At 46.5% G+C, this 12273-nt stretch overlaps 1 protein-coding gene across 1 annotated transcript in view; it reads right to left on the bottom strand.

The window, feature by feature from the left end:
- PARD6G (par-6 family cell polarity regulator gamma) overlaps positions 1-11769 on the bottom strand; it is a 69034-nt gene extending 57265 nt beyond the window's left edge. Inside the window, exon 1 of the mRNA XM_054192618.1 lies at positions 11647-11769. Within this exon, the coding sequence (XP_054048593.1) occupies positions 11647-11718 (72 nt within the window). The 5' untranslated portion in view covers positions 11719-11769. The remainder of the gene's footprint in view (positions 1-11646) is intronic.
- Between the last annotated feature and the right edge of the window lie 504 nt (positions 11770-12273).

The raw sequence follows: 12273 nt of genomic DNA, 5'->3' as shown, positions 1-12273 counted from the left end.
TGGATGCCAATCCCAGTAACCACTTACTGGTTAGTCCACTACCAAACAGACAACTTATTCAGGACCATTAGCATACACAGTACTTGCAAGGAAGCGAATGCTGTGCAGTCTCACCCCAGCTAGTACAACACCCATCCTACAAAACCACCCTGAGACCTTGGGGCGGTCCATCGGTCTGATCGATGTCAGGCTGCCTGACACATGACCGAGGCACAGGCCAGCTCCTGTGCTGAGGCATCACGCTCAGTGGGGAGGTGACATGGGAAAGGAAAGAGGAAAGAAGCAAGGATAGTTATTTTACACATTAGTATGACCCAAAGTTCAGCTTAAACTGCCACATGAGACACAGCTGGTGAAAGGGCCAGGCCTCCCAGCCTAACCCCCACAGGCAGGCTCAACACAACTGCATCGGTGGAGCATGACACATGGGTAACAGTGCACCCACAGGGACACAGTTGCAGACTTAGGGAGCTGAGGTCTGATGCGAACACTGTATAGTCAAATGAACTCGTTCACATGTTCAGCCTCAGGAAAGCCCAAGAGACAATTTCCTTCTCCTAGGAACAGGACAGTGGTAAATAAATGCAAGCAATTTCACTTGTGCTTTTTGCATGATGCAGCCCTTTAAGGCAAGGGAGCGAGAAGGTGATTCTGCAGAGAGGAGCACAAGGAGGGAAGAGTCTCTTCAAGAGAGATTTAAGCAGATAATGTGGACGATGTTGCTGTTTAAAGGTTTGTGTTACTGTAGTAGTAGTTTAGCTGATTAGTTCCCTCAGTGCATAACACAGACAGCAACCATTGTCAACAGGTCTTTTCAGAAGAGGGGGGAAAAAATGCTTCAGCAGTGACCGTTCATTCATCATCCCTAATGAGGCTGATACAGAGTATCAGAGTAATAACAGGTTTTGCAGTACCGCACAGCTTGGAAACTGGGTACTCGGCATTGTATTCAGCCAGGATTTCAAGATAACATCCACCACGTATCTTCCAGAAACTACAAATTCTGAGGGCTTTGCACAGATAGCCAAGATGACTATCTGCTTTTCTAAGCTACAAACAAAGTTCATCTTTACTCTATCCCTCCACAGAAAGAGACACAATGACTGGTGTCTGTCAGCAGAGTATCTGACAGAACAATACTGTATTACACTGTTTGATAAACCAACAGTTTTAACAAGCAGATTAGTTTTCCCATGATGAAGTGATTCTGACCTATTTATCTAATGCAAATACAGCATCTACTATGGCAGAAGTCAGAGGACAGGATGGTCCAAGGGAACTTAAAAGAATTTAGTCTGACAGAGCTAATTATGACTGAAAAAAAACTAGAAAGAACTGTACATTTTTTTTTTCCACAAAGAATAAGCTCTGCCCCAAGATCATCCAAAGTATCAGCCAGCCACTATGCTTGCTGTCTACAGCTAGATGACAGAAAGCACCCAACAAAATGCTACACATCAAGCAAGAAGACTGAGCAAAAACAGATGCCAAGAAAAATTAGCAAAAAAGAAAAAGCAAAGTGTTCTGATAAAAGTTGTGTCAAAAAAGAAGAAAGTCACAGCTAGCTGACCAAAACTTACACAGGCTGACCAAGAGCAATCAACTGCGTTTTTTTTCTGGCTAGGAAGGACCAGAGGTCAGAGGAGAGGAGGGAGCAGGATTTTGAGGTTTGTTTACTTGGAAGGCTGCTAGTTTGTGAAATGAAATGGAAGAGTTATTTGCAAGCAAAAGAGATCAACTTTTCTTCTTTAAATTTGAAGTTTCAAGAAGTTTACAGGGTCAAAAAAACCCCTATGTTTATGAGGTGCCATCCCTCTAGTTTATTGCTGGTTTTGAGTTCAGGCTATTGTAATAAGAAAACATCAAAGAGCAACATTTAGCAATAAACATGAATTATGTTAGCCACCACCTACTTCTCCCATGAAGCAAATATCAGGAACAGAAAGAAAAACACACACTCTTATGCTTGCGTAGACCGTAATTTCTGCTTACCTGTGAGATTTTCAAAATGAGGAAGACCTGATCAGGGTTGCTTTATTGGTGAGAAGAAGCAGAAGCCAAGAAAGAGGAGGAGAGAAGACAATGTAAACGGTCTTGTGCTGGCTAACTTCCTCTGGGGCTTCAGAGCTCTGCTGTTACATTCATGTCTGTGTTTCTCTGCTCTCTTTTTCTCCTCCAGCCACGTCCTCCCCAGCTCACCCAGCACCTTCCTGCACTGCTCCCAGTCTCACAGCAGTCGTTGCTAGTGGCAGGATGCCACCAACTAAGTAGATTTTCTCTGCAACGAGTTCTCTCTTCTCCCCTTCAACCAGCTGCCCCAAAGCAGCTCTGCTCCATCCCAATGATCAAGCTGGTGGGAAGTGTGGGATTTCATGTTCTGCTCAGTGCTGTGCTCATCTCTTGCTATTTCTTCCAAGAGAACAGTCAACAAGAGCAAGACAGCCTCTGTTCTATTTGCCCTTCATAGGAACCCCACCACAGACACAATTTCACTACCTTCTCCCTCAAACTTTTTTCCTGATTGGCATCGTGCCATACTCCTACCTTTCTCCCTTGTATTCTCCCCTTTCACTCCCCCTTAAAAATACTGCCATGCTTTAATACCTTCAATTCTTAGAATAGTTCCTCTCCCCAAAGAAACTCAGTGGTTCCCCTTCATTTTCATGCTTCTTGGACACAATGCTTCACATCCCTGCTTTTCATCTGAAGAACAGCCTTTGCAACCCCTCCAACGGTCTCTGTCCATGACAGAGGCTCAGTCAATGATAACACTTTTCTCTCATCTGCATCTACTCAGAAGATGAACTCAGCTTCTTTCTGTGTCCCCATCACTCTCAGACCAACTTGCGTTCATGAGACATACCCCCCATGCAATCTCTTATTGATTTCTTCACAAATGCTCAGCTGCCAACTGAAGGGCAACTTAAAGATGACCCTTTTCCCTCCTTCACCTACCTTCTTTCATGATTATTGGGTACAATACCATTACACTGCCTTCCCTAGCACCTGTAACTCCAGTACCACCCTTCATCTAGGCAGCTATCCAGGCATATATCTATATGTTAATTACACAGATCTTTTCTGACCAACATCTTAAATCCATAGACACCATTCATCTACTTATCTGCACAGCTGGGCTTTGCCTGGACTGCTGCTCTGTACTTTTCCCTAGCTTTCCTAAACACTCTTTTGCCTCACTACTACCCAACTAAGAAATAGTTGGGTAGTAGTTTGTGAAAGTAGCTATCCCCAAAAGCCATCCAGCCTGTCCTTCTGAACTCATCATCCCTTTCTTTGCCACTCGTGCTCCAGTAGTTCCTCTCCTATCAGGTCACCCACATAACTGCTTTCTCCCTACCATCTCTCTCATTCAGTACTGCCTCCAAGCAGCACACAGTGCCAGCCTTCCTCATTGCCAGCCTCAACTCTTGATATTTAAACCCAGTCAAGAAACCATCATTCACAGCAAAGCCTTTAAAATAAATCATTGCCTTAAGTGGTTGGTCTACCTTTCCAGAAGCAAATATCTCTTTTTTTTTTTTCTTCCAGTCCCCTACATCTCTGGGAGCAAACTGAATTCTGTTTGCAAAGGATGTAGACCAAGCTCATCCTGTATTTTTAAGAGAAGACAGAGCATCACACACACCATCGCACCACACAGTTTTAGCACAAATACAGCACAGAATGCATACATCCATGGCTTGTCACCATCAGCATGAGGGGGAAAGAAATATTTGGCACCTTGCCACCCAGAGGGACAAAGGACTACTGAATCAGGAGGTCTGGTCAACACTGCCAACAGCAGACAACTCCATGAGCCTAGCTTCCTGCAGAAAGGCAGCCCTGCACTAGTACACATCTCTAGCAAGAGCAGACCACTTTCTGAATAATTACTGAGAGATACCTGCATGATTACAAGACACCTGTAACCAGTGTGGGCTCTGGCTGGTTGCAAACTTATTTAAGACCCTTTTAGTTTCCACCAGAGGTTTCCCCATGAGCTCAGAGCCAACAACAGCTGCAGAGAAGTAATTTGATGGACACACACACATACACACCTAGCCAGACCTGATGGGGGACTGGGAACAGTTGTGCAGGGCAGAAGCAGGAGGGATGGCCCCAGGCTGGGCAGCCCTGGGGCTGCTGCACCACACCCTGCCCAAGACATTTCTGCCTCAATTAACTTCAGGAATTTCCAATGGGAATGCAACCACCTCCGTACAGGGAGATTTTTCCTTCACTTAGAGGGAGGGAATGTCTCCAAAGGTGCATTTCATCTTTTAACTTCTGGCCTGCATTGTAAAGGTAATTAGGGGCAAGCAATCAATCCTTGGAAGAGTGTTTCTTGGTTACTAAAAGGCTCAGATTCAGTGCGCACAAAGTCTCTTACAAAGGGAATGATAAGGGACTATTAATTGCACCCCTGAAGAACTCCTTGGAGGTGGCTAGTCCTACAACCTACCAGACAGAGCCTCCACAGGTATTTTAACCTCATACAGGAGACATTCCTTTCTGGCTTGACTGTAAACAACTTTTCAACTTTAAAGAGCACCTCAGCAAATTAAAGGTCCATTGTTCAGTGTTCTTTAGGACTGTTTCAGTGTGGCGAGACTAAAATTCAGAAGACTACTCGCATAAGACAGACTGTCTGGGTGAAGTTTTAAGCAGATCAGAAATTCCCAAGTTACTAGGCTAAAAATTATTATGAAAGAAAAGGTGAGAACCTGGAGGCAGGATCAAGAATAGGAGAGTATGGGAGGTGCTGAAACACAAGGTAGGAGCCCTAGTTTTCTGGCCATTGCATCGTAGGGACATTGATAACCATCAGGTTAGCACAGCTAGCACCCAAGCCTGTAACAGTATATTAACTTTGGGAATATTGTCGGAGGAACTACCATCTTTCTGTAAATAGATTTTGACTTACTTTTTCTTTTTTGTTACATAGGGCATGAGACTATAACCCTAGCACCAAAGCATACCCTCCTCCATCTCATGCTCTGTGAAGCCAGGTAACTCAAAGCACATTGCCCAGCCTTCCCTCTATCTCCTACAGGCACTACTGCTCATATAGCACCAGAGTACAGGTCAGAGAAGATACACTGTGCTAGTGCTTATTGCAGCTGTCATCTGAACTATCACAAAATAACATGTCTGCAACACCTTTTCAGCTGAAAAGTCTGGCCTCTCACCTGTGAAGGGCAGCAAGCATGCACAGGGCTAACTATTGCAGCTCAGCTGCTGCATGATAACTTGTTCAGCTGCATTTACTTTGTCTCAAGTCACCTAACCTTTTAAAGACAGACTTGAGTTTACTGGGTAGGACCACTTCAGAAAGTCAACCTACTATGAAAAACAAAGATTTGTAATAACAGAGCAACCAGGAGTTGAGCAGATGCTATTTAGCACATCAGAATAAATACAATACCTGCCATCAAAAGCCCAGCAAACTGGGAGGGAAAGGAACAGAGGCAAGACTTCTTAAGAGATTAACGTTTACAGTCTCTTTCTCTCAACACATTTTGCAACAATCCAGACCATCTCAAGTTGCTATTGCTGTGGCATACTGTCTTCATTTGAGAGGGGGAAGCATTGTGGTTTTCTAAGTCCGTGCCACATTTGGTTTGCATATAATCAAATATGTTTTGAAGCTCAAAACCAGAAGTTAAATCAGCTGGTTACAGGGCTTTTCACTGCACTTATTTTAGTTTTATTCTAGGTATGACAAGTATGACCTTAACTTGGAAGAATATGAAGTAATGCTTAAAAACTTAAAGCAGACAAAGTCTGTTTTAACATCCTGTAGGTTTAAAAAGAGTGATGCTTTTTGATCAGTTTTAAAGTGTGCCACACATGGAAAACATTTCTTAAAACTTCAGAAGGCCTGTAAGGCTTCAGGGCTAGAGCGAAATCAAAGTACAAAAGGCTGGAAAACACAACTTGTAGACCTCTCTCACTTAGTTAACACCAGACAGAGACAAAACAGATCTTTAAAATCTCTTTACAGGGGACTGGTAAAAGCAAGTTTACTCTTACTGCTATTTCTAGAGTTATAACACTGCTTGGTGTCATACTTTATACCTTTCAAATACATAATGTGTGTACATATACTGTAATAGCTAAGCAGTCATGTGAACATGCAAAGGTGTCTGAGCAGTATCAGCAACTTTTAGAGCGGGGGGAAAAAAAAAAAAGGATGTGAAAGGTTTAAAACAGCTATCTTTTATGTAACAAGCACAGGTACACTCCTAAGAAGAGATGACGACACATGAGAAGGACAAACCACCCACAAGCTGTTTGGGTATTACATCAGTCTAGCAGTTGGGTAGACTTGCTGAAGCACAGACTTCTACACTTGCCCAAGACCAATGCACATAATTTTACCTGCTAGCAACTTCATAAGAACACAGAGCATAGCTGATCCCCAACATGCTTCTCTTTGACAACTGTAACGCTATCACATCTATACTCTGGACACATCAGAATATGATTGAAAGTTTATTAAAAATCCATTTGCAGCATCCATCTGAACACCAACATTTACTGGAACAAAGTCAAAACAGGATGGGAGAGGAGAGCAAAAATAATACGGTTATAGTTAACTGGATATATTTATCTTAATGGGTTTGTTTATAGTAGTAGGATGTTAGTCACGTTAATGTTAATTTGTAAATCAGTTTGTAATGCATGAAAACATGATGCTATTAATAAGGCAGAAACGTCACAGTCAGCACTTGAGTCAGGTATGTATGCTTTTATAATCCTCAGCCATTATCAAAAGTTCCATCAGCTGAGAGGGTTCAACAACAACAAGGGTTGTGGTTTTTTCCCCAAAGGACTATTTTTCTGGGAATCACAAGTGCATTCGGCCTCTTGAAAAAAAGAAAATACAATTCTTACTCACATATATAGGTTGCAGAAAATCATATAGTAGCAGCAGAAAAATAGTTCTCTGCTGCTTTTAAGCCAGAAACATAAAACTGTCAGTTTCAAAGTGGAAAAAACCCTCCACTTTCACAAACATTTCAAAGGGCTACCATTTAAAGGTCTGAGGCAACCTTATACCTCTACTACTACAGAATATCCAAGTGACTGGAAAATAAATGTACACTTGGTCTGATAGCTACCCTCCTATTTGAAAAGCTGCATATATAATTCAAGAAAAAAAAAAAGTCTCTCTTCACTCAGAGCAGGACAAGAGAAGATTGGCTACGTGGAGCTATAACTAAAGAGAAGTCTCACCATTAATGTAGGAATTCCTATTTTAAAAGTACTTGTTCTTCTGTAGGCCTGCAGTCATGAGGAAAGGGGCCTGCAACCTCTCTGTAAAGCTATGGAGAGAAAATGAAAAATAGGTTTGGGATCTCTTGGCCACAGGCAGGATTCTTAACAAAACAAACAAAAAAAGCCCACACATCACACACACTGGGCCTGTTGGTAAAAGGGAGAAGAGGGAGAGAAAGGGTCATCTGGAAGCCTTTTTCAGAGATTAGAGGCAATTTCTTTAGAGGGGACTGATACTTCACTTGTCACCCAATGGGGGAAAGGAACCAGAGAGTACTAGACACATGAGAATACACAGTTGTTTTAAGTCAATGAGATAATGTGTTTTCAGATCCTGTCTAAAAGGGCTGAAACATTAATCCTGAGCTACACAAACACCACCAAGATAAGTAGTGAGCTTCTAATTTATTCTGTCATGAAAGACAAGAGACAAGGGATAAGGTGTAATTACAATTCAATTAATATTTTCCTACAAAATGTGCCAATTTCTAAGCAGGTTTCTCTTTATCCTTCCACTTTCCTATCTGGCAATAAGCTTTCAAGTGTTTTGATTATAAGGCCAGCTCTTAGGGGATGAGACAGAGAAACAGAGGAAGCACAGAGCGCAAAGGAAGAGGACTTCTTAAAGCAGAAGACTATAGCAATTTCCATGACTGCCGTGTCTGAAAACAGAGGTGTGCACAGATGGCTGATTTTCTGTTCTCCCCTTCAGTATCTGCCACAACACAGTGACTTGAGAGACTTCTGTAGCATCTTACAGTCTCCCAGAGAAAAACCAACCTGACATACGCCAAAGAGGTATTATACAGCAACACAAAACTCATCCTTCTGTAAAGACATGTAGCCAGAGAACATATCACTGAATGTTCCCACCAGGTAGTCACGAGGCATTAAAATATCCACAGACACACGCGTCAGGTGCTGAAGCACGCTTCTGGGCCATGTTCCCAGTGGGGGTGATGGGGTCAGGTTAGGTCCAAGGAAGGTACAGGCTGGTTTAGATCAACTGAAATCCAATCATCCGCACATCTACTAGACAAGGGAAGAGGAATACCATGTACAGTTTTTGGCCCTTCAGCACAAGAAGGATGCTGAAAAACTGGAGTGAGTTAAGCCACCAAGATGCTCCCTCCTTTCTTCCTCTCCCCCCTCTTTTTTTTCTTTTGGTAATAATACTTTGACACACATCAAGAATCTTAAAATTTAAGGATACTTGGGGATTGCCAGAGAAGTGTCCTATCCAGTAAGGCACAAAGGATCTGACAAATTCTCCCCTTCCAATAATCAAGGGCACAAGCCAACTTTCAAGAACTTTCTTTTGAAGAAAGGGAAAGAAACTCAGGAAATCCAGGAAAACGTTTGTCAGTGCTCACAAGAGCCATTTCTGAATCGTGACTAATGCAACACATCAGCTGGAAGGTGATTTATTCTTTAGGAAGGAACCACCTGGTTATCATAACAGAGGCAGGGCTGTCAAAAACCCAGTGTTTGCAGACTATCACCCATCCAACTTCCCACAGCTATTTTTTCCAGAGCTCCTTCACATCCAACTCAATCTCCAGAAAAGGAGAAAAGCTATTTCACACTGTTGTGTAAAAGCAGCATTCACTCACACCCAGCTCCTCCACTAAAAGGGATTCCACCTGCCCACGGCCCACCACTTCCCCAGCCTTTGAAAAGCCACCTGAAAATCCCTTGATCTCCAGCCAGCAGCATGCCCCAGCACAGGAGCTGAGCTGCACCCACCTCTGCTCACCTGGCAGGCTGCGCTCTCAGGCGATAGCTGCAAAATCAGGAGTTCTCAGACTCAACTTTCGAGTTCTCAGGCAGGCCCAGACAGGCCTCGTACTTACAAAACACAGGCAACCAAATGTTTAAGAGGCTGACTACATACAGCTCCCAAAAGCAGTATTATTGAATCTTCCCCCCCGTCCCCCCCCAGCCTTAGATAGTCCATTCAATCCACAAAAAAACCAATCTGTTTTTCTAGATGATCGCAGCAGGGCAACCCAGTGATCCACAGGGACAAGACAGACAGTATTGTAACCAACCCTACAAGATTACCATGTTTTAACAAGAGGTATAAGGTCTATATACAGTACCTAGCCAGGTATCATTGGCCAGAGCTTTTCACTGGATCTGCTTTTAAGCACTGAAGAGTAACTCCATGAGAGGGAACCTACAAGCTTTACAGACAAAAGAGAACTATCACACAGTGTCAGTAACAACTTCTGTTTGACAACAACCTGCAACAGCCTGATACATAAATAGTCTAAATATCATTGCACACAAGTCACACTAACAGTATAACCCCACCAGAGAATTCAACAGCACAGCCTCCAATGACCCATGCTACACATTAATGGATCATCACTGAGTGTAGGCCCCCAGCAGGATACTTTGAATTTAGCCTCTATTTTAAGTTTCCTTACAGTATAGTTTTCTAAAGTAACTTCTGGGCCATCAGCAGCAACAACCCTGAGCTACAGAAGACCCCTGGTAAACCCTTCCGACCCATACAAGTTTATTTTCCTTCTCTCCAGAAGTCCACAGTCATACATACACTTACAATCTCCCTAATCACTCTGTGTCTGTACAACTACATAGGATGCCCTTACAGGATTCCTGCAGCTATGAAGGAGGCTTTGAGGTGCTCATTATAAGGTTACTTTTTAATTGTTAATAGAACAAACTCAAGCTACGGCGATATTAAAGTAGAAGAGAGAGGATGAACTTAAAAATTCTTATATGCGGCCACTGTTTGAGTTTGAAACTCATACAGCACATGGGGTATAACTCAGTAATTAGAAAAAAGGATCTGGAGCATTTGGGGGCCGCAATGAATGTTGCGAACCATTACAGCTGGACTCAATGATCTTTTCCAACCTAAATGATTCTATGATTCTAAGCTGAACCAAAGCCTTCCAGCAATGGAAGCAGGACAGAACTTTCCAGACCAGCTGAGCCCTTTCAAATGGCAACAGGAGGTTAGGAAATAAGGGCCTCAACGTACACTTCAGGTGCCACCTTTAGAAACAACTGGAGAGTCCCTTGGACATAAGGTAGTTCTCCTACTGAAGCCATCCCACCACCCTCAGGTCTGTGTGTTGCTCAAGGCTGTTTGATCCAAATGCAAATATTAACAGCAGCAAGGGATAAAAAAATAGGGAGCACTGAGCACAAAGTCCCAGAGATATTGCCTCCAATACCATCTCAGCAGGTGATCAGGGCTGTGCGCAATTCCAGGACATGCTAACACTACTCTCTGCTCTTTTCAACTTATACATTGCCTACACCTTTTCTGTTACATGTATATAAAACACAGACTTCCAGGGATTTTTCTCAGTTTTGCTTAAACACTTCTTATTTTTGCACACAGAGGTGGCAGCCCAGATTTTGATGTGCTGGTTCAACCAAGAGTGACTAGAGCCTCTTGAAGGGAGCCCAGCAAAACCAACCATAGGCATAGCCAACTCATACCATCATTTCAAGAAGCCGATCTCCGGCAGGCAGCTGTTTCTCCACATGACAGCCCTGCAGACCACAACTCCAGCCCCAACCATACCAGCTGGCTGGCTTACGGCGGGTGCCGGCACCCCCAGGTAACGCCCGGTAAAGCCACCGCAAGAGGGTGAACCTTTTCCTCGCAGATCTCGCTCCGGCTTCCCCGACTCAGATCCTACACCAGGATTTTGACCGGGGAACTCCGACCGGCCCTTCTCCCTCCCAATCCTCCGTCGCTCCAGCCAAACCCTGCCGGGGGACCCGACCCACTACCCGTGAGATGCTCGAAGCACCCGGGCAGCTGCTGGGGCGGGGGGAGGCAGGACCACCCCGGGGGTGGCCGGCACCGCCTCCGCGCTCCCACCCGCCCACCGCCGCCCCCGGCCCGAGCCCCAGCCCTCCCGCCCGGCCCGGCGACCGCCGCTTTCCGAGCTGCCCCACAAAGTTAGCGACAAATCCCCTCGGCGAAACAAAAGATCGAGCGGGAGCGGGGTGCGCGGGGTCCCCGGCGCCCGCCCGCCTCGGCCACGCCGCCGCCCCGGGGGCGGGCGGGGAAGGGTCGGGTCGCACCGCCGCCGCCTCACGCCGGGCAGGGGCGGTTCGCCGGGGGCGAGGCCGGGAGCTGCGCCCGGAGCGGGGATCCCGCCTCTCCGCGAGCTGCCGCCAGCCCGTCACCGCTCTCCGGGCTGCGGCTGGGGCACGGCTCCGGCAACACCGGGCGAGGAGGCGGCGAGTTGGGGAGACTACCGGGAGACGGGTGTGGGGGGGGGGTACTCCATTCATTTTCGTGAGAGGCGCCGGGAGCGAAGCGGGGCAGGGTGGGCGCCGCCGGCGGTCGAGGCCGCGCCGCGCTCTCCTCACCTTACTCTTCACTTCCACCGCGCTGCACTCCAGATACCGCAGAGTCTGAGATTTGTTGAAACTCCGGTTCATCTTCCCGGTCCCGCTGCCTTTCACTCACCCCCCCCCCTCCTCCTCCTGCCGCCGCCGCCTCTCCTCTCAGCGCCGCCGCTGCCTCCTGCCTGCCCGCCCGCCGCGGGCCGCGCGCCCCCGGGAGCCGTTGGCCCGGCACGCGGCGCCGCCGCTACCCCTCCACTTTTGTCCCCGGCGCTCCAATGAGAGCGGCCGCTCCGCTGGGCTCGCGCTCCGGCCTGCCGACAGCCGCGCGCCCGCGGCGGGCGGGGCGGCAGACCACACCCCCCCGTTTGACCACGCCCCTTTAGTCACGCCCTCCCCGTTTGGTCACGCCTCCATTCGCTTGGCCACGCCCCCGTCCGCGGCCCCCTCGGCGGCGGCGGCCCACACACGTGTGCGGGGGTACGGGGTAGGGGGGCAGGGAAAGGCGGGAGGGATGGCGGTAGGCAGGGGGTTGCTGCGGGGATTGCCGCCATTGAGGGCAATAGCCGGGGCTGGAGGGGCCTCACGCCACCCCGGAATAAAGCGATTTTTAATTGGTTTTATTTTTATTTTGCACCTGCACCACTGCCA

Source organism: Rissa tridactyla, chromosome 2 (genome assembly GCF_028500815.1).
Source record: "Rissa tridactyla isolate bRisTri1 chromosome 2, bRisTri1.patW.cur.20221130, whole genome shotgun sequence".
NCBI lineage: Eukaryota > Metazoa > Chordata > Aves > Charadriiformes > Laridae > Rissa > Rissa tridactyla.
The sequence above is the reverse complement of the archived record's forward strand: the minus strand, read 5'-3'. Positions and strand labels throughout refer to the sequence as shown.